The 27,895-nt window shown below is 29.3% G+C and overlaps 1 protein-coding gene across 1 annotated transcript in view; it reads right to left on the bottom strand.

Annotated features, from left to right (window-relative positions):
* Positions 1-490: 490 nt before the first annotated feature.
* The window catches only part of hob (bridge-like lipid transfer protein family member hobbit), a 116,726-nt gene continuing 89,321 nt past the window's right edge, over positions 491-27,895 (bottom strand). Inside the window, exons 43-50 of the mRNA XM_016058688.4 lie at positions 17,593-17,710; positions 16,828-17,060; positions 13,873-13,969; positions 10,934-11,138; positions 8,766-8,884; positions 5,302-5,514; positions 3,473-3,574; positions 491-2,635 (exon numbers count right to left, since the gene is read on the bottom strand). Of these exons, the coding sequence (XP_015914174.1) occupies positions 2,570-2,635; positions 3,473-3,574; positions 5,302-5,514; positions 8,766-8,884; positions 10,934-11,138; positions 13,873-13,969; positions 16,828-17,060; positions 17,593-17,710 (1,153 nt within the window). The 3' untranslated portion in view covers positions 491-2,569. The remainder of the gene's footprint in view (positions 2,636-3,472; positions 3,575-5,301; positions 5,515-8,765; positions 8,885-10,933; positions 11,139-13,872; positions 13,970-16,827; positions 17,061-17,592; positions 17,711-27,895) is intronic.

Genomic DNA, 27,895 nt, shown 5'->3' on the forward strand with positions numbered 1-27,895 from the left:
ACTTTGAAAAATTCTATGCAAACATTGCTGACAAAAGTACTTTTCTTTTTGTTGAGCATAAGTGTGATAGATTGATATCATGAAATAACACATACAAGTATGTTAACAGTTGAAAATATATGTAAAAAAATAACAATTGAAAAGGAAAACTCATAGAATTGACAACAGAAAAGTAATATTTTATAATAAAATTTCATTTCACCTTTTTCTCGTAAAACAGAAAACCTTCAGATAACTTTCACTGTCTGATTTACTTTGGCTGGTGACATCAATCCGAAAACAAGGAAATAATCGATGGGACTTTTAAAAAATATACTAAGATAATTGGATAGTCCAAAAGGGAAGTTTCCAATAAAAATAGTCTTTGATTTTTGTTATGTCTGCTGTTTTGAATTTTGAGTAAATTGTAAAAAAAAAAAAAAAAAAAAAAATCAGCTTACACAGGGATTAAAATGATTCCAGTGAGCATACACAGAAAGACTATCAACAGATGGAAATAAATTATTTATTACAAAAGTTAATCTTATTTATGTACATTAAAGCATGCAAAATATTTTATATTCCACTATACAAATTTATATATAGTATTTTACATTTTATACAAAGCATATTAATAAAATTGTGAAATAGTAACAATTTTTAAATTTTAGAACATTTATAAAATTATTTTATTTGAGCAATTGAACATGATAGTGACTTTCATATTAATAAATTATATAAATAATAAAATAATTGCATATTTTATCTTAAAGAAAGGTACAAATTATTTTGACAGGACATTAAATATAACCACTTTCTTTTCATACTTCAGGGATCATTACAAATAGAATGATTTCAAACAATTCACATTACACAAGTTCCATATTAATTTGTTAAAATTAATTGCCATTTATTTTGGTTTTATTGTATTCAAGAAACCAGGCTAGGTCATTTTCTCCACAAAAATTAACAAAATGATGTACAGTATGAAGTAATTGCACTTTATTTCAATATACACAAAATTCATTAAAGATTAACCAGGTTTTTTTTTTAATTGTAAACAAAAACTCAGCAGATTGGGATTTTTTTTCTAAACTATTCATAGCTTAACACTTTTCCGATAGAGTGAATTGCGTCTGAATATAAGGTAGCCACTGCTAACTTTTTAATAATTGCAACTAACTGTTACTGATCGAGGAGATCTTCCTGGTTGGTTGACAAAGGTGGTGGTCTTAATTATGTCATAAATAGCACATAAAATATCACTTTGAAGTAATTTTAAGATTAAATAAAATGTAATATTATGTAGATTAAAAGTGTTGGATGAGCTCAGGTACAAATAAGATACTTCAAATGAAGAACTAAATGCACTTTAGTTTAGATAATTATCATTGAAATTGAATTAAACTTAGAGGCCAAACATTAAAATGAGAGTGGGAAAGAAAAAACATTGCAATTTTTCTTAGAATTTTCATTGTAATTATCTGGGCTCGAAACATTTAAAATATTTTGCGTGCCCGACAGGACATGTTAATATTTACTTAATGCTCTAGCTCTGATCATATAATTAGACTACAAAATTTGTTTGATGATTTATAAAATAAATTAACTTGAGACAGAAATGAGCAGAATAATTATAAAAAAAAAATCATTAACATTGGAGTATTGGTTAGACATGTTCAAAATAGATAGTAACAAACCAAATTCAGGATGTGGAGCTGGAGGGCTCTGGAGCAGTGTGTTCCCCAGAGCTCTAAATTTTTTCATGCTCCAGCAATTTCATTGTATCTTATTGAGTCCTTTCGTATTGTAAAGGCATTGTCTGTTAGCCAAGTTGCAGTAGAAAGACTACTCTTGACATTAAAATACATTTACAAGGATTCAAAATCAAATATAAAGGAAGATTTATTAGATTCAATTCCTTTCTTAGCTTAACTGTGAATTTTCCATGTAAGCTGATGATTATTTTATTGTTTTTTAAATTTTTCTTTTACATAATAAAAAAAATGAAATGAATTTTTCTTTTCATTTAAAATTAAAATCTGAAAATCAAAAGCGCAATTAAATATATATTTAAAATAGCCAGAGCCTTAAATAAAATTTTTCAGCTCTGGGTCCCTGGACCAGACAGCTTAGAAAAAAACTGATTCTATAATTTATCGGCAGATAAATATAAACTATAAACATTCTGAGATTAATTGCAGAATAAAATGGATCCCGCAGATAAGGAAAAATGTCATATTAAATTAAACATTTTGCAAACATAGTCATTTTCATAAAGCTATAAAAAGTTTAAAATGTTTTTTTCTTTAAAAATACAACTCATTAAATATAAAAATTGGCACACAATAATTTCCATAGTAATTATTTACAACTCATTTAATAAGGGGCTTAATATTTGATGTGATCAAAATGTAATAAAATTTAATTTTCTGAGACTTGAACTAAAATATTTTTGAAAATTGGAGAGATATCACAGTAACATAAATAATTTAACTACCTGAATTGTTTTCAATTTGAAGCACTTATTAGACAAGAGCTCTGATACTCTTGCATGCTAATGAATAACACTTAAGCATTATAAAGTCTTTCAATGATGATCTTTTCGCATTCGGCTCAGAAAACTTTTCTTTAAAGTCTTATCACCACCACCAGCCTATTTGAAATAAAAAATTCTTTTATTTAGAATCAATATGGTAAAGAATACGTATTAAGAATAAAAATATATACAGTAGAGTCCCGATTATCCGAGTTTTCACTTTAACCGAGCTATCAAATATTTCAAGGATTTTTTTGTTCTAGTTTATTTTTAATTTTAACAACTACCTCCGAAAAAATGTGAATTTTATCTTCTAAATACTCAGGAAAATGAAATCCAACAACTTGATCCGATGAAATGATGGTTAACATCGTCAGTAATGAAAATGAATTTAGCGAAGATGATGAAAATCAACAAATAAAAATCTCTCATACAGATGGACTAAAAGCTATCGAAAGAGCTGAAAGTGAATATATCAAAAAACAAGAGGCGACACCAGCCTTCCTCTTATCCCTAAAAAAATGGCTAAGCATTGCTGCAGAAAAACGCTAAAGTAATGTAAAAAAATAAAAAAACGATTTAGAACTTTTTTTTAAGTAAAAACTCTTTCATTCTCAAAAAGTATGCTTTTTAATTATAACATCAATTGTATGTGGTGTATTCGTATAAATTTTGTATTTGTTAAATATATTACATTTATACCTACTCTTTTTCTTTCATTTTTTATATGCTTCGCGTTAACCGAGTTTTTCGGTTATCCGAGTAAGTCATGGTTCACATTAACTCGGATAATCGGGACTCTACTGTGCTGAGTTACACAGCATTTTCAGCAATCACTACCTTTAATGTATCATTCACTCATGAAGATTTTTTTAATTGAGTAATGAAATGTCATAACTTCAATTTAATTGACAGTTTCAAGTAATAAATCAATGATGTTTTAAGAGTACTTACAAGATGTTGAGGTCCCAACAGTATCATAGCTTTTTCATCTTCTTGTGGTTGGTTGTCAGTTTCTGGAATGTTCCTAGACTTCAGAAGTTTTTGTTTGATGGCCTGTCAGGAAAACAATTAATTGATAAGACTAATTTGTAACTAGAAAGTTACACTTATTTCTCAAAACATAAAAAAAAAAATCCTTTCTTAAGTCACGGTAGCTCAGAAAGTGAGTATTTGTTAAAATTTACATCTAATTTACAGTTTTATGAGGATATTTGCCTTCTATAGACCAACTCACGATAGAGATTTTTCAACAAAAAAAAATTGTATTAGGTTGAAAACACACAGACCAAATTACATATATTTTTACCTACAGGCTCAAAAATTTAAATAAGATAAAATTGGCTTTTTAACTTCCAAATTGAGCAAAAGTAAAACAGGTAGTACAACAACATATTGGTAAAATATATTTGATACTTTTTTAGTGTATAAACTCAAAAGTATTGAAAAAAAAAACTGTAATAACTAGAAAAGGAAACTAAAAAAAATTAACTTTTAATGTATGGTTGGTCAAAAAATCATGTCCTTCAAATGTAATTTTTTAATAAATAATAAGAAATATTTTTTTTGTTAAATTAATAATAATAGCAATAATATATATATATATATATATATATATATATATATATACTAGCTGAATATCAATTTTTCATACAAAGTGTACAAAAAAGTATCAATTAATCAGTACTGTCCAGCAATTCAAAATCATGCACGAAACTGCACGACAAATAATTACGCAAATAATAAAGCCGAAATTATTCTAACATTATAATTAGATGCTTTTCTCGATGGCTTTAAGTTATTAGTTTAAGGAAAACACATGTTTAGTAATTCATCCCATCAAAATAAAGATTAACTGTATTCCGTATTATCTGACATAATGCTGTTGCTCAAGGTTACCATAATTAAGCTAATTTCTGCTGAAGCATATATCTTCGAGGGACTGTAATTTTTTTTAAATGTACAGTATTGCTGCAGCTGTAATACACATCAAATTTACTCATAAAATACTTCGTACCTATATTAGAGTATTTTTTATACCTATGAAAACTGTATCCATCAAAACTCCACCATGCTGCCCTAGTATGTTTCTCCATAATGAATAAGTATATTTTCTCCATAAATTTTGTTTTTTAAGTTCATAGCTTGTTTTTGCTTCAATTAGTACCTATTACCAAAATTAATTAAATATTGTTGACATCAATAATAGTTTGCTGATTTTTTTACACTCTATAAATGAATTAATAACATTTCCTCAATAATTTTGTCTTTTCGTATATAGCTTTTTACTTTATTTCATACTTCAATTAGTAAATTTTACCAAAACTAAACTAATTAACATTGGCTTTTTTTTAGTTATTCTTCTCGAATTAATTCCCTTTCGGTATACAGACATGTACACTCAAATTCTTTATTTTATTATATGCAAAACAGTAAAACAAATGAATAAACTTAACACAACTTATAAAAAAGGTAACTTATTTTATTTCATATTGAACATTTTCTTTTTTACTAGCATTAATTTCAATTCATACAGCTTACTCTTTTTTTACTTTAAAATAATATTTTATTTGAAAAATTAAAACTCAAATTTTGAAAATGATAAATAATTTTGAACGTACAATAATTTTCAAAAAATGTATAATTACAATGACAACACTTTGAAATCTAATTGATGTCATTTTAGTATCAATCAATAAATGGTAATCATTAAAATGAAAAGAATAAAACTGAAAATAATATAATAGAATTTAAAGTAAATAATAGTATAATCTGTAACATACTTGAGATAAAAGAATCTTTTTGGCATCGTTTTTCAAAGCCATCAACAAATCCAGCCAAGTCCATGTTTTATTGTGATATTCAATGGTTGATAACAACAAACTAAGCTCATGCACATCTTCGATGTTTTTATCCTTTTTTCCTTTGTAACTCACACGCAGAGGGACTTCGGGTATTTTTATGGAGAAAAATGTGTGGTTTTTATCAGCCCTTTCCTGGAAAAGAAAAATACATCAATGAAATATATTTATAAATCTAATGTGTTTCTAACCACAAGCCTTAGTTTCCTTCAAAGCTCTTCCACCTAGGAAATAAAAAAACTATAGTTTAAGTACCTTACACTTGTTGTAGAATATTTAACTATATAATATTTAACAGTAGAATACTTAACTGGGCTATAATATTTAACCGTATACGCCATCTTACAGTAGAAAAATAAATAGGCTTTATAATGGACAAATAAATTCAATGCTTTGGAAGTTATTTAATTTTTTTAAATATTGCAAATGTGGCAAAATTTTTCACCTAGATGAAAACAATAAAAATCAATGCCTTATTTCCATTTTTTTGCAGATTTTAATGAGCCCAGATAATACAGTGTAAGAGTCGCTTTTTAAATAAAAAAAATTGGCCCACAAACACTTTTCATTCTTACAAAACTAAAGCTTTTCATTATCATTATTCCAATTATTTTATTTATGCTATCATTATTATTTAATCATTGTTATTCACATTATTTCAAAAGATGGCATTAAAAGTTTCAAGTCAATATTTTTGTACAAATTGGTGACAATGATAGATTGCATTAAACTACTAAAAAACTAAACAGTTTTTTATAGCATAATAGAGTTTCAAAAAAACATATAAAACATAACATAAAAACATAAACTTTTAAAAAAACATATTTTTAGTTATTTTAACATTAAAAATGAAAAAGAAGGTTCTTGGTGTAAATTTTTACATAAGTGAGCATATTTATTATAATCTCTTAAAAGATAAGAGTTTTTATATGAGAAAAAAAAAGGCAAATTTTAGAAATATTCTTCTTCTATTTTCGGAACAGTGAGTAGCTTCCTAAAATACTAATTACAATATGAGGGCTTTGTGGTATTGCTTTTATGATGTTTTGTTACTTTTATCTTTGCTGCACTGCTACAATTACTTTAAAGTTTTAGTTTCTCTTTCATAAGTTTTCACCTGCCCTTTTCTGCCCTTAAATAATTTAGCCAAAATTAAAAAAAAAGAAATAGCAAGTATAGCCCTACTTATTTTGTGATGGTGGTAACAACCAATAAGAGTTGAGTATGCTTTGGGGGCTTGGTTAGAGGAGGTGAGAGAAAAGGGAAGGACACATGGTTTTGGAGAGCTGAGGTTAAGACACAAAAAATATGAGGATCCTCAACAGCTAAGTTATGTTATAAAATTTTCTATCACCCCTTAATTATTTTTTTATTTATTTTATATATTAGCAGTGCAGCTTCATAATGTATAATTTCATGTTAATTTTTTTTATGTACCTATTATTAATTGGAGTGAATGCCTTCCTGGAACAAAATTTGTAACTCTAAATATCTTAAATGATCTATATTAAATAAATAGTTTTAACACCTTGCAATTAGTGATCATTCTAATGATCTTGTTCTCTTACTTAAGAGTATATTATTTTAAATTGTTATTCATTTTTATTCTTATCTTAATGTGTGTGGTGATGAACTGAACATCACCACAGCTTTCACTTAATACAAAAAGCTTTTTAAAACACAAAATTCTTAAATGAAATTTTTAAATTTTTCCGGATATTTTTGTAAAACAAACAAGAGTGTTTTTTACACAATTTAAAAAAATCTAATTTCTGTGATTCGATTCCCTATGATTCGAAAATGATTTCGTACGCCGCGTCTATAGTATAGATACTATAGTCAGCCTTAAGTATTAGAAAATAGCATCACCCAAAATCATATTTGTCTCTGAATCTACCTATAATGGACACAAATATTGGAGAACTTTTTTTTAAAATGTTGCTTTTAGTGAATTGATATAATTTAATATATACTTCTCCCATACCTCCAAAATACCTGTAATGTGTCATCTATTGGCACACATGTTACAGTTTCGTCATCTCTCTAGTTTTTAGTCAATTTTATAATTCTTTGCAAAAGTCACATTCAAATATAGTATGTGTCTTGTTGCCTTAGGGGCTAGTTGTTTTAACGTTTGTAATTTAACTAAATAGCCAGCTGTTAACTTCAAAAAAAAATTTTTTGTTTTTTTATTTTAAATTTTTTAAGGTTTTTGTTTTAGATGTTAACAACAAAAATGTCAGAATGCAATTAGAAAAATATACCTAAGAAACAAACGTGTGCATTAATTTATCTATTAGTAAGAAATTTCTGCAGCATGGCAGAAATTTTGGTAGCTATAAACTCTATGTTTCAATAAAAATGAATTTGAAAGGTCAGGAAATTCATTAACAAGTTTTTCACTCAATTTCAAAAACATTTTGGACCATTAAACACAGCATTTTATATCAGAAAAAAAAAATTTTTTTTCTTTGAAAAATTTAATATATGAATCCAAGAAACAGTTTGAAACAAGCTATTGTAATATGAATTCTTTTTGCAGAAATATAAATTTGATTTTGATTTAAAATAAGATAGTTTCGACCACATTGCAGCAAAATGTTTCTTAAAAATATTTATTACAAATCTTAGAATTATTAGCATCAATAATTGATTGTATAATAATTATTATTCATTAATTCTTAGAGTGGCTATCTCCCCCAGTCTTGTTACAATATTTTTCAGGTATTTGGAAATAAAAAAAAGCATTATCTGGGTAATACTTTTTTTTAAACAAAATCTTTGTTAATTCTAGGTGGCTAAAAACCTTTTTAGAGTTTCAGCCCTTTTCTTTATAATTTAATATATTTTATACCCATTACATAGTTAAAAATAAAAGTTATTAAAAAAGGAATTATTAGCTCGAGAGAAGCTAATTTTAAATTTGCGTTAATAATTACCTTGAATTTAGTTTTTATGTGTTATTATATTAGTTTCAATTTGAATAACACGCATTCAATTATTTTTTTAAAGCAATTATACACTGAATTTTAGTAGTACTTAACAAATGTTGAATAATTTTATTTACATACATATATTTACATATTGTACATACGTGCATTATTACAATGTCAGTCATATAGAAAAAATTCTTAATTACTTAACAGTAAAAATCTTTTCTCAATTTAGAATTTAAAAACATAACGTTTCAAAAATGTGACTGCGATTCAAAAACAAGTTCACTTAACAAAGCATAATGAATATTAGAATGAACAAGAAAACAGACACTATTTTCCTGTCATTAAATTACAACATTTCTAGACTTTTTTTCACAATACCTAAATTTAATTTAATAGTAAAATATATATATTTGAGAAAGCATAAGAAATTGTAAAAAACTGACTTGCCTTCATTTTTTCAATATCATCTCTCTCCCCATAAAAGGTTGCAGATCGTTTCTGTTTGAATGGTTTCTTATTAGATGAAGAGACAGGTTCCTCATCTTCTGAGTGATCATCTCCTTTCTCTGCATAAATATAATTAATGACAAAGATTTAACCTTTCTTTTTTTTCAACATTTAAAGCGGAAATCAAATCGTATAGGATTGATGAGATTTTTATTCTGGACATGGCTCAAAATGCTTGCTTAAGAGACTAGATAATTGATTACATTTTTTAAACTTCTCTTATGAACATTGTTCTTTTTTAAAAGGTGAAACTAATGGATTCCAATAAGCTTGCAATAGGATGTCATGCATTTTCCTAAATCACTTTTTAAAATTCAACCTTTTTTTCGCATAATTGCATATTTTTTTTAGTTTTTTAAAACAATTTTTAAAGTCAGTAGTTGTCTTCACATGGTTACCACAGTTCCTATACATTTATAAGAGTGGTATAAGACTTACGAATTTAGATTTTTAAAAATCACTTTAACATTTTAAGAGTCCTGAATATGAAGAGATCGCCTGAAAAGTTTCATCTATACACCGAACCACCCCAATCCTGAAATCCGGGATTTAGTCTCGTAAAAATTATATTTAATGTTTTTAAAGAAAGTGAGGAATAGTAAGTACGAAATTCCTCTTTTGAGTAGAACATTAAAAAGGCACATTTTGAGATATGTTTATTTTCTTAAGCATGCCATTTGGAAGTGTAGAGAATAAAAAGCTATACTGTATTGAGTAGCAAGAAAAGTAAGTAATGAGCAACAAAACAAAAATTGTAACTAGTGTTTAAATAAATAAAATAAGTGTCATATAATGAGAATAAAGAAAATTAGAAAGAATAACCAGATATGATGATATAGAAAAATTCCTTTCCAAAAAATTTATTTGCTTGAAGTAGTGACAGATTAAGAAATTTTTACAAAACTGGAATATTTGTGAATATACAAAGGAGTTGAAAAGTATGGAAACGGTTCAATATTTTGGATAATACAGATTAGATCAAAAATTTAAAGTTACAAGTAAAATGTAGAATAAAAATTGATTAATGGTTTCCTGCGGGACTGCGCCAATATGATCGATGTGGTTACCATTATTCAGAGTTATCTATATATTGATTATTCCATAAATAAAATTCACAAACAGTAGGTTTAATCTACCAAAATACTCATAAAATTTTTTTTAAAAAAACAGCAAATTTAATTTTCAAAAATACTGGTCCAATACGGATTATTTTTATTTTACACGTCATTAGTTCACGTTTTTCACAGTCTATGTAGTGAACTTCAATCTAAGGAATTTCTCTTTGCCGTTGTCACTCATATTTCTATTCTTTCTTTATCACAGTTGTCTTTCAGACACTTTAACCAGAGTCTAGAAATCAAACAAAGGAAAAGTGAAATTTCACAAATTATTGCACTACTTTCACGAATACAGGAGTAACTTTCTTGAAAAGCATGAGATGAAAGTGGCCCAATGATGCATCAAGAATTCATTTTATTTGTAATAGGCCGAAATTAACTGTCAAGTAATTTCTATGATTAACTTCTGTATAAAAATGAATGGAATGTGAAGGAAAAGCATATTTAGCTATGATCATTTAAAACTATTGTAAGCTAGAGATGAAAAATAGTTGACTGGAACAAAGTCGTGGCTATATTCAGAAATCCCTGTTTAGAGGTTCACCTAATGTATATACTACGGAAGACGTTTAGTTCCAAACACTTATGGCAGTTCTTTGGAGGTTGTAATTGTTTAGAGGTGAAGGAGGTATAACAGTATTTTCAAAAGACTTTTAACCTCACCACATGTGGAAGAACAATTTAAAAATCCTAATTTGACCTCCATAGCCTTTTAAAACACAGATGGTTTTGTAATTGACAAAAATAAATTCAGAGTGCAAATTGTTTAAAAATTTGGAATATTCAATAAAAAGTAGTTATTAAATGCACATGGAGTGCATTAACAACCAAAAATTGGCAATTGTCCTACAATTTTGTAATCATAATTTGTTATACTCAATCGTCCCGTGGTTGGTGGTAACCATTAATTTCACCTTATGAAAAATAACAGATTATAGTTCAATTATTGTTCTTGAAAATGGCATAAAAAAGATGAGTCATTAATCATACCCGTGTCTCTTCCTGGGAAAAAGAACTTCAACATAGCCTTGTAGAGTGCTTCAGTGAGTCCAATGGTTATAGGTACAAGGTTCACTTCCAGATGTTCTTTAATTGAAATTCCTCCCACTGGAGCCTTCTCACGGCAATATATTCTTAACAGGCACTGGCGGTCTAGAGGAATCTTTGACTGCATTTCTGTTGGTTGCAATACAACCTAAAAGTTTTTCTATTCATTATAATTAATAGATCAGTAAATTACAATAGCTATTTAGGAGAAATCTATGTGAAAAGAAAATGAAATGCTTTTCATTATTGAGAATTAGAAGTGCGCATTGCATCTCATTGGTGGAAATTCCTAGATTCATTAATTTCTTTTAAAGAGTTCAACTTAAAAAATAAAATACCTCCAAGTTAAATAAAACTGAACAAAAATATTTGCATAATTGTAATTGGCATAACATTTAATACAAAAATAAGGTCAAAAGGCTAATAGTTAATAGATTTTGATTATGAAAATTAATAGATACATAAACTAATCTTTAATGCATGAATATTTAATATTAACTCAGTTGTTTTGAGAAAGTAAAACTTTAAAATCATAATTAGGAAACTTAAGAAAATATATATCTATTTATATTATATAGAGATATTGCTTTTATCCATTTATTGAAGAATAAGACAAATATTTTACTAAAATTTATAAAGTAATTTAATCATGTACAAGAAACTGACAATTTGAACCATGGCATAGGGGACGGCAAAAGCCCGAAGTCTGGTATATTCTGCTTTTTAGTAGTTGAACCTAGGATTTACCAAAGTGGATGGGTAAAAATAAGTATCTTTTAATATGATTCCATTTTGGAATTTAACCAAACTTTTGTGGTAATACCTAAAAGATATTACGTTCTCATAAAAGCCCAAACTGATGGATTACTTATGATAGAATTTCGACGAGACCCAGTCCGTCACAGCATCCTTGAGTACGTCCTCCGAGTTAAATGCGCTTCCCTTTCAGGTGTTTCTTCAGTGAACCAAACACATGGAAATCGCAGGGCGACATGTCCGGACTGTAGGGTGGAAGGTCCAACGACTCCCATTTGAACTTAGCGAGCTCCATGTGTGTGACACTGGAGACGTGTGGACGCGCCTTATCATGGAGCAGAACCACACCCTCCGTGAGCAGCCCTGGTCTTTTGTTCTTGATGGACCTGCGTAGGCGTCGGAGTATCTCACAGTACACATAGGAATTAATGGTTTTTCTGTGCTCGAGTTTCTATTCCTCATACGGACTGCCGCATAATTTGGACGCCGCTTTTGATAAGAGCCTCTGCTCTCTCCTGCGCATGCGGGCTCCCGCACATGCTCCGATCCCAGTCAGAGACTTCAATCGCTTCTCGAGATGTCTTGCTACGTTCTCCCATGGCGGAATATGCAAATATTTAACTGTTACGTTTTTACGGCGTTTCGTACCTTTTCATTTGATCACTCCTTGCATTAAAAAAATAAACAGCCGTACTTATTGATTGAGTGATTGATTTGGCAAAAACAATTTAACCATTGTCAACTGCCCACTTTTAAGGAAAAGCACAGTACACTGAATATAGTGTGTCTCAAAAAGGTTAAAACACACTTTAATGTTTTTAATTGCAAATATAGACAAAAGAAGTGATCAAAATAAGGTGTTATTTAAGATTATGTCGATGGAACTGTCTTTGCAATTATTTCTCAAAGAGTTATAAGAAATTTTAAAAAAACAATCCAGTATTTATGCCACTTCATAATTATGACCCCATGTGATAAAGCAGAACTAATGCAAAATTCTCTCGATAACTAGCGAAGAGAGTTCGATAACTTTTAAAACTAATTGTGGCAATAGTTAAAAAAATCCTGTGTTTTGGGCTTTTACTGGAAGGTATTGATAACTCATAAGTTTTACCGCAAAGGTTTTGCGAGCCGCTTTGGTAAATCGTAAGTTGTACTCTCAATACCTAAGAAACCAAAGTTTACTAAACATCTGGCTTTTAAAGTAAGACATACATAATCTTGGTGTCTGCTGCTGAAGCTAGAACTAACTGTTTTATTGGAATTAATGAGACATGAATTATTTTATCAATAATTTATAAAAAATAATTTAGGAGATGGGCAAGAGGAAAAAAGACAAGAAACAGGACTGAAAAATGGCAGGAGACACTGGTGGATGACATATGATTAATTTTGATAACAAATAACAAACTTTAATAGTTGAAGTTGAATAAAATTAGTATACAATTATAAAACAAGATAATGATGAAATGATGAGTGACTATTTACACTAAAAAATACTCTATACAAGATGATAAATTACTATACAAGAATGATGTTAACCTACGTACAAGACAAGGATAAAAAATCAAATGCTTTAAAAAATTAAGTGAAGAGGATCAATCTCTCTCATGGTTAAACTATTAAAACCATTTTACACCTTTTTAAAAGAGCATAAAAATCTTTTAGATATTAGATTTAAAGAAAAACCACATTTAAAAAATGCATCCTATATACAAGGAAAAATATTATACATGTGTATTTTAACATTACAAAAGATACAAATTATTTAAAATCTTTTTATTATCCTACATTTAAAAAATAGTTTTCCAAATTATATATTTTTTTTAGGTTAGTGGAGAAGTGGATAGATTTTAATTATTTATTGACTTATATAAACTTAAGTAAAATTAAAAAAGAATTACTGATCAAAATTAATAAATATTTTTTTCAAAAAGAGAATTGTTTTATTTTTAACTGAAGAATGAATATGTTTCTGAAGAAAGGGAGTTTGTAAAAATAAAAGTTTGTGTAACAGTTACTGCAAATTGCAGTGAATTGTGTATGTATTGGTGAAGATTACAGAGTACCTATTAAGCGAATGCTTAAAAAACTATATTTTGGAGTGAATTAGAAATGGTTTTTACCTTGTATGTTTGATTGGGTAGGAGATTAGACATCTTTACATAGCCAAGTTCTAAAAGATGCTCAACCGAATCATCTGTCTTTGCAACTTTGGAATACCTGAAACATGATAAGCACAGTTTTTTTAATAAGAAAATGATACTAACTAAATAAAATAAGCAAAAAAAAATAATCATAGCTAAAAAATAAAAAACCAAAATTCTATAATATCTGATATATATAACCATAATAATTAATCATAATTTATAAATATAAAACCATAAAAGGTGAATAAATAGAAAAATACATTGTAAATAAATGGAAAGTATGTATTCCTTAAAAAATATTATGTCTCATATTATACTATAATACAAGGTTCCTAGTCTTTTTACAAAGCAAAAATTTACGGCATGTTAAAAAAAAATTAAGGACTCTTTTGAAAAATTAAGAACCATAAAAATAGTAAGATTGTTCATCGTACATATACTACCTGTGGCAGTGCTGATTATTTACCTTTTAAAAAAAGAAAAAATCAAGAAATAAAAAAATAATAATAAAAACAAAAACATTTTTATTATAATGTAAGTACTGATTGTATTAATTAACAGGGCTTGAAAAACAGGGTCAGGACCCGACAATTCTTGCAAATCTGGGTCAGTTTTTTAAAAAATATTTTCAGATTGTCAAAGGCCAACGACATTTATGAAGCTAATCTGTATTCCATTTTTAATTATTTCATTGAAATTGAATTACAAAATTAAATGCAGAAATTAAGATTTGCAATTTTTTTTCATATATTTAAAAAAAATTCACATATTTCAAATACTCTTATACTTTTTCATATATTTAAAAAAAAAGAGTAAATAAAGAGATTTGGGAAAAACATTGAAAAAATTATCACAAATTTTTATATTTTGCTACTAGATATGCATCACATATTCAGTTGTGAGCCAATCTTGCTAAATATTCAACTACGCTAAAAAAAATCTTTTTTTTCTTTCTATTAATAAAATATTTTATTTATAAGGGTATATATTAAAAAAATGAATACTAAAAAGTTGTTTTAGAGTTATGCATGAGAGTAGTTTTTTAAACTATGTCATGTTAAGTCCTATTTCAAGTAAAACCAGGCCATACTAATATCTAAGCACCTGAAATCATTCCATTTTTTTTTCATTAGGCTTAATTTAATACTTTTTTTAAATTTATTGCAATAAATATTGGTATGAAAAAATTTAAAAGAATAAAAATATAATTATGTTTGAGAAGACTTATAATTTTCAAACCAATATGTTTTTTATTAGTTCTCAGGAAAACAACTAAATAAAAAGGTGTAAAACGATTTTTCAATGGTATCAATGCATTCTTATGACTAGAAAATTGATGAGGTTAAGAAATTGTTTTTTTTTTTCATCATTTACAGATAAATATTTCTTTATCATTCCTAATATTATTCTCTACAATTATTATGATTTGATATCTTATTTTTATCGCGAATTAACAACTTAAAACTGAAAGTGGCATTATTTTATTAAAATATCACCTGTAATATCACCTTATTAGGTAACGTTTTGCAAAAAAACATGGAAAAATTTTAAGAAAAACATATTGAAAATGGTATGTAACTTAACCATTTTGATATAATTATTAAACAGCAAATGTGTTATATATACTTAATTAACTTTACATAATATTATTAAACAATCTGGCGAAAAACATAAACTAATTTTAAAGCAACCGAAAGTTAAATAGAAATTTTTAAAAAAATGAAAAAAGAAATAGTATATTGAGTTGCAATGTTAACTGAATAAAATTATTATTGGGTAAACTATATTTGAGGGTGTCCCTTGATTCTTGCCAAGTTGTGATCGCCTAGCTTGGCGATGTTGAAACCCAATTGTGATTCTGATTGGTTTAGATTTTAGCGTTATTTTTAAATGTTCAACGGTATATGGAATTTCAGAGGTCCGTTAGTTCTACGTTGGATACCGGCTGGTAAGGTTACTTTTGAATCTGGTATGTGGGCAGTCATAAAAAGGGATTTAAGAAAAAAATGTCACCGCTAGTCCGGTATTATGGACGCCATTTTCGATTCGTATTTCGTTGAATTTATTCATTTTACTTATATTGGGTTAATTTTAAGTTTTGGCCGATGATTTGCTTAAATTTTCCAACGTTTTATTGAAAAATCATTATGTTTTGGCCGCCATTCCTGTTACCAAGATGCTCCGCGCAACCAGGAATAGCGCTAAACATAAGTCGCCAATTTCGCCAAGGGGCACCCTCAAGTATATTTTTCCCTTATTATTAAATTTTATTCTAATAGACATTAATAACAAAAAGTTTGGGATCCTTTAATTGAGTAGATTAAAATTTTTATGTAACAATCTGCTTATCCAACGTAGAATTACGCCATTCTTATAATAATAATAAAAACAATCCTCCTAAACGTTTAATTTAGACATCAAACAAAATCAAAAGCGTAATAATAACAGTCCAGGGCAATTCTAGCTTTTAAACCAGGGAAACAAACATATTTATAGGAAAACAATAACTTTATGACTTATATCAATTTTATGCTCATAACCAATATAAAAATTAATGTGGGAAAATTGGATCCTACCATGTCATTTTCTGGCCAATAAAAATGTATTGACAATAATGGAAAACTGCGACACCATCATTAGATTTTTATCTACAGTAAGATATCAAAATGCAAACAAATAACAACAGGAAAACTTTCTCATTGTGTCATCCTAAGTTATCTGGTCATAATTTGCTTACATTTTAATATTTTTAAAACATTTTTTCAGCATTTGAAACTTTCATGGTTTATCTGAAATTACTTTTCTAAACTTATATCAATTTTACGTTACTTGTGAAGGTGAAAAAGCATTTGCCATGAAGGATTTCTGTTCTCTGAAAGTGGCTTTTTTTCTCCACAATATTAATAATATGTGTTAAAATAATAAACTTACAAAAAATTGCTGAGTATCAAGTCTGATATTCCCAGTTGACCATCAGCATCCGTCAACCTCCATTGAGCATGCTTGAAGCACACTTCTGATCTGCGAGAGGGAGAGACCCCTTTGTCATGGGAGGATGCCCTTTGGCGGGATCGGCTAGCAATGATCTGTGTCTCCTTGAAACAGCTGATCATCATTGTCAATTCTTCATTCATGGAGTTCAGTTGTTCTTTATGCTCATAGATCTAAAGAATTTCAAACATCCCTAATTAGAACCAACACACTTAATAATGTTAACAAATAGCAATCAGAATAACAAGCTGACAAAAAAAATTTTTTTTGAAGGTTTTAATTTTTCTATTAAAATTATTAAGATCCTCCCGCAACTTGGCAAGCACCCTAACTTTTAATTACCATGCTAGAAATGAGCTCCTACCCTTCCTTCCAAACTTTTGCTACACAAGAGAAAAGTATGCCATGACAGATTAAACATGCACTTTGCTGCATATGCACACACGTTACTTTGTCAGCAATCAGGATTGAACTCAAGAACCCCGGGCTCTCCAATGGTGTCAACTTAACTAACTGCATCATTCATTCAATAGATTTTGATAAAAATTTTCATTTTTCTCACTTAAATATTAATTTTAAATATAATTTAAATATAAATTTAAAAAGGATTCACTATATTTTATTTCTGATGAGGATTCTCAAAATACATATCAATATTAGTGATGCATAAATTATGAACAGTGAACACATTCATCATTCAAATACCTGATTGTCCAACATGTGCAGTTGATCTAAATAATCTCCTCTGTCAGGGTTCTCCAAATATTGTTTATGCTTGACGTATGCTTCCTTTTCTAATCTTCTCGAATTAGACAGCAAAGATCTGTAGGAGGACAAAGAAAGTGAATAAGTATATATACATATATATATATATATATATATACATACAGTAGAGCGCCGATTATCCGAACTCTTATTATCCGAACGTCTAATTATCCGAACTGTGTCTGAATTAGTTTTTTTTTAAAGTTTAGAATACTTTTTAACCTATCGACAATTTTTCTAAATTGAGAAGAATAAATAATACCCCCTACATCTGAAGACCATATTTAATTTACAACCTTTTTAGCAGTTTTCTTATAGTAGCCATACATACATGTACTGTGATACAGTTAAACCTACATACCCCTTTAGCCCTTTACAACAGAAAATTATCTTCCAAGAATGCAAGCTCCATTTTGATAGTCTACAATGGTTGGAATGCAGAAGGAGTTTATGAATTGATAAGTTCTGAAGTTCTATAATTGGGGAATGGGTAGTTGCAACTTATGGTTAATAATTAGTGATTACAGTGCTTGGAATCTTAAATCTTGGAATAAAATTCTTAACAGAAAAACAAACGAAACTGAAGTTTCAGAACCAGTAGATCTTTCGGATGAAAATGATGAAATTGTTGTTGAAATTTTGAATGATAATCGGAACTCTACAGACGAAGTGAAAGAAGTAGGTGATCAAGTTCAAGACAGTGGACCTTCTCATATAGAAGCATGCAATCCATTAGATTTCGCAATGAATTGGCTAGAACGTCAAAATGATGTTGATCCAGTTCAGTTGATTTATTTAAAAAGAATAAGGGATAAATGGCTGCTAAAAAAAACGATAAGTGATAAATGGCTGCTAAAAAAACGCATCTTCTTTGAAACGAGATCTTCGCTGGATTTCTTTTGCAATGGAAAATAATAAAAAATGTTTTAAAATCAGTAATTGAAAAAAAGTATTAAAAAACTGAAATATGATAAAAATAATTCAAAATGAAAAAAAAAAGTTTAAAAAAAATTTATTTAAAAATATTTAAAAATTGAAAAAGGAAAAAAAATTTAAACACGCCAGAGCTATTTTAGATAGTACTGCCAGTCCTAAGCCTACAAAAGGTGCGAAGGGAAGTTAATGCATAAATAATAATCATTTACACTAGATTTTAAACAACTTTCCAATTATCCGAACTTTTCATTATCCGAACCATGTTCGGTCCCGAGCAGTTCGGATAATCGGCGCTCTACTGTGTGTATATATATATATATATTCTTTGGTGTTCATCATGGCATAAGGAAGTTTTAGTTTTACATATCATTATTTCAGTACAGTATGGATAAATAACTGATTTTTAAAAAACAATTGCAAAAGAAAATTCATAAAATTATAACTTGATGAATCAATTTGAAATTTTAACTTAAGATTTTTTGCTATTACTATTAATAGGTAGAAATACTTTCTTATTCCTTTCAAAGTAGACAGAAAAATGTATTTAATATTTTACAGAAAAATATATATAAACACTTTTTAAGAATTGGTTTTTCACTTATTTAATTCTTTATTTTTTAATTATAATATCAGTCTCCTATATTTATATAAAACTTAAATAAGAAAAATATTTTCATAAAACACTAAAATTGTGAGTCATCAGTGACTGACTGAGTGAAATAAGATATAAAACTAAAAAATTTACATTGTATTAAATAATTTGATGAAAGTTTATTTAATTTTGATTGATTGTAAATCAAATTTCTATTTATTTCAATCTGTTAGTAACGGGGACATGCTTAGGGGTGGGTGAACTGGCCAATCGCACAGGGCCGCCAAAAATTCAAGATTGATTAGTAGTGATTAGATCTGATTTTCTTTACATTTGCTAAATCTTTAACAGATTTTTAATATTCCATGAATATGAATTCATACGAGTTATTATAATTTTATTTCATTTTTTCAAAATCATAATTTGTTATAAATCATAGTTCATTTTTATAAAATGATAGATTTATCTAAAATATATTATTTGTACAGTACTCTATTATCTAAAGGTTTTGACAATAAACCATTGATATCAAATCTCATTGATAATAAATGTTTTGCTCATAGAATCAAGGAATAAGTGAATAAACAAAGAAACGAAATATTACATTTTTTTCAACAGCTTAGTTGTACTTGTAGATAAGAATATAACTTTTAAATTATAATTATTCATTTCATATCACCTTCCTATTTAAATTTACTCAGAGTATGTAAAATAATTTGCTGTTTTATTATCAAGTATTTCAATGATAACAATTTGATTTTCCATACATTTATTTCAATGCAAGTAATTTTAAAACTTATTAAATATATAATTAGGATATCTACTTAAAAATAAAGAATTAAGTCTTGCTTTGCCAAGAACAAAGTTTATTTTTGAAAATGTTTTCTGACCGAAATTAATTTACTTTTCTTTTCGCAAGTTGGTTCTCTGTCTTTGTAATTCATTAATGCTTTAAGTTTGATAAAAAAATAACTGATTTAAATTATTCAGTGATTAGTTTGTAATAATTAAATAAAAATATTAACCTTTTATTACTCATAGTGTTAAGAATTTTAGTCACAGTATTATCCAGGGATGCAAGTATCCAGGGATGCAAGAATCCAGGGATGCAAGAGGCGGTCAAAAATGTAAAAAGTGGTAGAAACTAAATTCACTTTTATTTAACTATTATCTATTTAATTATTCAATTGTAACTACCACTATGACTCACATTTCAAATTATTCATATTTAAAACAAAAATATCCTTTGCTCTCACTTTCAATAGTGAACTGAACGAAATATGATATAAAAAGATATATAATTTTAATTTTTTCCAAGAAAATTTTAAATTTTTGTAGTGTAGTCAACACTTTTTTTTTCTAAGTCATCCGTGGCAAAAATGTAAATTATTAGTTAAGTGTGATTGATACATTTTGTCAAAGTTTCGATCATTAAACGCGAAAAAAGTTTTTAAAAAAAATTGTGATTGAAAAAAATGTTTAATATATACTTTTGTTATACAAAACATGATTCCTATTAACATGATAAAATGCTTTAATGTTTTGCCCAGGTCCTTTAAGACCTTAACCCCTGGTGTGCTTCACACTCGGCCTGATGGCCATTAACTTTAAAATATGTTAATTAAAAATTTGAATGCTGAATTTAAGGGTTGAGGAGATTTTTTACAGAATATTAGAAAAACCGTTCTTTTTTATTCAGCTTTTACACAAAAGGTGCCTTACTACCTTAAAATATTATAACTATTCTATGCATTATTATTCTATTAACTATATAATACTCGAATGTTCATAAGCAAAAAAGTTTATTAGATATTATTTTAAATCTTTGCAGAATTGTATTGACTATGTCCAGAAAATTTAAAAAGTGTCTTATTGAAGCTACTTTTTTCAAGCTAGCAAAACTCATTACTTGAAGGAATCTTCACTGATTGACTTCGAATTTAAACTGTATTGTTAAAATTACTTTTTTTACTGAAGAGTGAAATGTTAATTTCCTTTTATTGCTTAGTTTTTATTGCAAATAATTTTCTGACTTTTGCTTGGTAAAGGTTTTTGAATTTTAATATAAAAACCTGCTTTCTGTGCCAAAATCAGTATATCAAAGAAGCTTTGTGTTTTTTGCAACTATTTAATTGGATAATTAAAAAAATTTTTTTTTTCATCTTAACTTAAAAATTACAAGTGCAGAAATTGTAATTGAATAACTTTCATAAAGAAAATTTACATCAAATAAGAGCTGCACAGCCTTTTGTTTTACCATATATTATTTTGTTTTGTTTATGATGAAAGAGTTTTTCAAATATTTGTCTAGCTGAAAACAAATCCAAAATCAGCCACTAGAATGACTCATCCTATCAAAATGCATGTAAAGAAAAAGATACTTTTTTTTTGTTTTTATGAGAGAAAGATAAATTTTTTTACAAAAAAAAATGTATTGTGTAAAAACTGCAAGTAAATTTTATAATATTTCAAAGATGAAGGAAATTTTGTTACAATGCAGATTAATCCCTGCAATTACAATTGCAAGGAATTACAGAAATTTTTTTCTATAAGGCTGCAAAAGGATCTACAGAAAAACAATTAGTAATGCTATAGTACAACTTAAACATTCTATCCATATTTCACGAGTTAACGCTTTTTCAGAGCAATAAGCCTATACACATGTTTATTCAAAGTATGAAAAAAATGGCTAAAACAAAATCACCATTTAAATTAGTATGTCTGTATGTCACTGAAAATAAGGGCATATAACATAACAATAATAAAGGCATATTCACAAATAGAGATAAAAGGTATTAAAAAATAGAGACTACCTGGAACAAAATAATGAATATGACTTTTCAAACATCTTTCTAAAACTGTGATTCTATAGTTGGAACTAAAATTTGTAATAGTATAATCTCACAAATCGGGACTATTCTGGAGTTCGGAAAGTTCGGATTTTGAAATATTCTGAATTTTAGATATTTTACTTCAACTTATAGATGAGTCAAAGTTATAGGCCCAATTTTTGAAATTTTTTTTGTAAAAAAGAAGAGGAATTCCATCATAAACCTGCATGGTCTTTTGCAAATTTTTCGGCAGTTATTTTAAAAATTTTCCAATAGTTTTTGAAATCTCAATATATAATTAGGGTGACCAGACGTCCCTGATTAATATCTTGGGTTACATAAACTGCCAATATTAGCTAATTTCCACTAAAAACAACAATTACTACATTTCCGTTTTATTTTAGAAAAATAACTAAAACATTTTATAATCAGGTAAACATTTTATAAATATCTAATCAATAAAGTATAAAACCATTTTTTATGAAATTGTTATTATCACTTACGACTAATTAATTTTTATAAATTCTAATTATTCTACATTTTGAAAACCTCATAATTTGTTATCGTAAAAGATATTTAGAAAAATATTTTTATTTCTTTAAAATAGATGTCAATATGGCAACAGAAACAAAAAAAAAAGAAAATGCCATTATTTGGATGATTGGAAAAACGAGTTTCCATTTATTGAACCGAATCCTGATAATTCTTCCAAAGTAAAATGTACAATGTGTGGAGCAACGTTTTCAGTTGGAAGTGGAGGACGAACAGCTATAGCAGATCACATTCTTACAATTAAACACAAAGAAGCTTTGGCAGCAAAAGCAAAAACGAAATCCGTCAAACAGTTTTGTCGTAAGCTGGATCCATCCAAAGAAGAGTTTGACTTAGCAACATATGAAGGAACGCTTGCATTTCACACCATTCGTCACAACCAATCGCTTCGCAGCATGGACTGTACTTCAAATTTACAGAAGAAATTTGTAGACAAGAAATTTTCTTGTGCCCAAACAAAATGCGAAGCTATCGCTGTCAATGTTTTTTCTCCGTGGGCATTTCTTGAATTGAAGAAAGATTTACAGTCTGTACAATTTGTAACAATATCTTACGATATTTCCAATCACAATCACGTAAAATTACTTCCTATTTTAGTGCGGTATTTTCAGTGGGACTGTGCTAAAGATGCAATTAATAATAAACTTGTATCACTAAACGAAATTAAAGGAGAAACTGCAAAGATTTTATCTTCAGAAATATTAAACGCACTATTCGAGTTCCAATTGAAGGACAAAATGGCTGGTTTGTCTGCGGATAATACTAACACTAATTTTGGAGGATTGTTAAGAAGAGGAACAGAAAATGTTCATACTAAACTTCAAACTGAGTTAGGAAGAGATATTTTTGGTTTTCGGTGTAATGCGCATATTATACATAATGGCGCTAAAACTGCTTTTGATTGTTTGCCTGTAGATATTGAAGTTATGGTATCTAAACTTTTTAGTTGTTTTAAAATTTACACAGTCCGAATTGAAAGACTTGAAGTGAGTACGAAATGCGGGTTTCTCTTAAAGCATATTTATTTCATGAACACAAACATCAATATAACATAAACTAAATTAAACATTATGGGTCGTCCTGCGACCAAGCTAGCTAGTGAAAAAGTTGAAAAGGTAAGTGGCTGTTCTTCCTCTGAAGGACAGAATATATATCACTAGGATCACAGGGTTGCTTTTACCTGAAGAACTTAAATCGCCAAGCTAGCGGTAAGACTGGTGAGAGTGGCGAGCACCGCACACTCCCCCCGCAGTGTATCACTTACTATACTTTTTTGGAAAACGCACAGTTCTTCCAAACCTATTTTTGGTCTCCCGCATTACAGGAGTACACGGTATTTCAAACTTTAGAGTCTTAGTTATTTCAGAAGGTTGTAATAATTCACTTTCAATGAAGGCAGGTTTCACACGATCTATGGAGATTGTCGACTTCCGACCTCTAATATCAACTTCAAAAGTTTTATCAGTTCTCTGAATCACTTTAAAAGGTCCATCGTAAGGGGCTTGCAAGGGTTTCTTCACAGCATCATTCCTAATGAAGACGTGACTACATTCTTTTAAGGCTGGATGCACAAACACTGACTTTGTAAAGTGGCAGGAAGCTGGAGATGGTCTGATAGTAGAGAAATGTTTCTTTAAATCCTCGACTAGTTGAATTGGGGACGAGTCCATTGTTGTTGAGTCAAAAAATTCTCCTGGAAGACGAAGTGTTGTCCCGTACACGAGCTCTGCTGATGATGACTGTAGATCTTCCTTATATGCTGCTCGAAAACCCAACAGGATAGCTGGTAAGGCGTCTGACCAATGGTCTGTACTGTAGGCCTTGAGTGCAGCTTTCAAGGGTCGGTGCAATTGTTCTATCATCCCATTACTTTGAGGATGGTAAGGTGAGGATCGAACTCTTTTGATGCCCAGAAGTTGTGCTAGCGCTTTGAAGAGTCTACTTTCGAACTGGCGACCCTGGTCGGTCGTTATCACTGAAGGTGATCCAAAGCGAGCAATCCAGGTTTTAAAGAAAGCTTCCGCTACTGTCTCCGCTGTAATGTCAGGAATTGGAACAGCTTCCACCCATCTAGTGTATCTGTCGATCATTGTCAAGCAGTATGAAAATCCTTTAGATGGTGGTAATGGGCCAACGATATCAAGATGTATATGGTCAAAGCGTTTGGACTGTATTGGAAAATTAAAAATAGGGGATTTAGTATGCCTTATTATTTTAGATTTCTGGCATGGAATGCAGTGTCTAGACCACATATTACAATCTCTATTCAAATTAGGCCAAATAAATCTATTGCTAATCAATTTATTAGTTGCTTTTATTCCAGGGTGTGATAAGTTATGAATAGTATCAAATATTTGTTTACGAAATTGTTTTGGAATAAAAGGTCTAACGTTTTTAGTAGAAATATCACAATATAAAATAGTGTTCGAATCTGGCATATTTACTTTTTTTAAATCCAAACTTTGAGAATTTTTGATTAAATAGTTCAATTCTTTGTCATTTTCCTGAGCTTTTGCAATTTCGCTGTAATCTATAGGATTTGGCATATTTATAGATGCTATTCTTGATAACGCATCTGCAGTTATATTGTCAGAACCATTTAGGTGTCTTAGATCTGTTGTAAACTGCGATATAAAATCTAATTGACGAGCTTGACGTGGTGAAAATTTATCTAACTTTTGCTTAAATGCATAGGTGAGTGGTTTGTGATCTGTGAACAAAACGAAATTTCGTGCTTCGAGCATATACCTGAATTGTTTGATTGAAGCGTATGCAGCAAGCAACTCCCTATCATATGCGCTATAGCGTTTTTCAGTTTCGGATAACTTGCGTGAAAAAAATGCTAACGGCTGAAGATGTTCATTTTCTGTTTGAAATAATGCTCCCCCAATAGCAAAATCCGAGGCATCTACTTGCAGTACTAAATTTGCATCGGGGTTAGGATGAGCAAGCAGCGTAGCGTTCGCTAAAAGAGTTTTACAGTTTTGGAATTCGCTTATTGCTTGTTCTGACCAGTTAATCATACGATTATCATTGCGCTTTGAGCCTTTTAAAAAATCGTTTAAGTGAGTTTGGTTATGAGCTGCGCGAGGTAGAAAACGACGAAAAAAATTTAGAAGTCCGAGAAATCTTCTCAATTCCTTAATTGTTTTTGGTTGTGGGTAATTTAAAATAGGGTCTACTTTATTGGGTAATGGTTTGGTGCCATCCTTAGTTATTAAGTGGCCTAAAAATGAAATCTCTGGCACACCAAACAGACATTTTGATACATTTACCGTTAAACCGTATTCATTTAATTTTTGAAACACGGTTTGAACATGCATTTTATGCTGTTCTTCTGATTCACTAAAAATAAGGATATCATCGAGGTAAACATAGCAAAAAGGCAAATCTCCCAGAATTTCATTCATGAACCTCTGAAAAGTTTGCGCGGCTCCACATAGACCGAAATTTAAGAAAGGAAACTCAAAAAGCCCAAAAGGCGTACACACAGCAGTTTTTTGTATGTCATCTGGGTGTACTGGGATATGAAAATAAGCACGGACTATATCAATCTTAGAAAAAATATTTTTGTTATTTAGCGCGTGTGTGAAATCTTGTATGTGGGGAATAGGGTACCGATCCGGAGTTGTCACGGCGTTTAATTTCCTATAGTCTCCAACTGGTCGAATACTTCCCGAGCTTTTAGTAACGACATGGAGTGGAGAGGACCATGGTGACTTCGAAGGCCGGCAAATACCCTGCTCTAACATAAACTGAAATTCTTGTTTTACAACATCGTATATTTTTGGACTTAATCGCCTAGGTTTATTGTGTATAGGCGGACCAGTTGTATCGATGTAATGCACAGTATTATGACACGTCTGCTTAATTTTTGGTGTTAATTTAGTTAATTCCGGAAAATTTGATAACAATTTATGATAATATGTGTCACCTGAAATTAATTTTACTGAAAAAACATTAGTTTTGGCAGTTATGCCCAATAAAGAAAGATTAGTGACACCATCAATTAATTTACGACGTTTTAGGTCTATCAACAGTCCAAAGTGCTCTAAAAAATCTGCTCCTATAATTGGAATAGGCACCGTAGCAACTAAAAATTTCCATTTAAAGTCTCTTCGTAATCCTAAATTAATGTTCAATAATTTACTTCCGTAGGTAAAAATTTTTGAATTATTAGCTGCAGTTAACTGTAAGGGACCAGGATGTAAATTTTTAATCATTTTTGGGACGGGCAAGCAGCTCACATCTGAACCTGAATCCACTAAAAATTTTAAATGAGTTTTTTTATCATATACAAATAAGCGACACGAACGTACGGCTGTCGGATCTTTTGTCGCTGTATTAGCGACAGCCGGTTTTAGTTTTCCTGGTTATTGTTGTATGAACACGGTGAACAACATTTTCTAGCTTTTTGGCCGAATTTCGAATGATAAAAACAGATTTCAGACGATCTTTTCCGATCCCTAGAGCTAGATGTATATCTACGAAAATTATTATATCTTGTTCGAGAACGATTGCGTGATCTCTCGCGAGAAAATTTTTCAACTTGCTGGCTAAGTGCAGCTATTTGCTGGCGAAGTGCACATACTTCCTGATATAGCGGGTTTGATGTTGACGGATTTTCTCGTGTTTTTGCTGAGAGTAAGGGATTCGAACTCGTGGCGTTATTCGTTGCACAAACATTTGGAAGGGAATCCATTCTAACTTCGGCTATTTTATCCGCTAGCTTAGCTAAATTTTCTAGCGACTCTGAGCTAACGGAAAGAATTGTTTGTATCTCTGATGGTAAACGCTGCAGCCATAAGGTTTTCAAAAAATCCTCATTTAAAGAGGTACCTGCCAGCGTTTGCATTTTCCTCAATAAATGGGACGGTTTGTCGTCTCCTAATTGTAATTCAGAAAGAAGTTTACGGATTTGCTTACTTTCAGAGTCTGTAAATTCCGCGATAAGTCTTTCTTTAAGAGTATGGTATTTATTTGCAGTTGGAGGATTAAACAAAATATCTGAAACTGCTGATAAAGTCTCTGGGTCTATTGCTGCAATGATATTGTTATATTTAGTTTGGTCGTTAGTAATTCCTGATAAATCAAAATTGCTTTCTGCCTGAACAAACCAAAGTTTGATATTATTTCTCCATATTGGTGGTAGTTTAACAGCTATACGAGCAATTTGTGCTTCGGCAAGATTCTGCTCACCTTCATTTGGCATTTTGAACTTTAAATAGAAGCAAGTTTAAACAGCTAAAACTAATTCATGTATTAACGTTATTTGACAAGCATTTTAAGTTTAGAATTGACTAGTTACCTAAATATAAATACTACCACTGAT

The sequence above is a fragment of the Parasteatoda tepidariorum genome, chromosome 4 (genome assembly GCF_982258835.1).
Source record: "Parasteatoda tepidariorum strain Cologne lab strain chromosome 4, Ptep-v5.0, whole genome shotgun sequence".
Taxonomy (NCBI): Eukaryota; Metazoa; Arthropoda; class Arachnida; order Araneae; family Theridiidae; genus Parasteatoda; species Parasteatoda tepidariorum.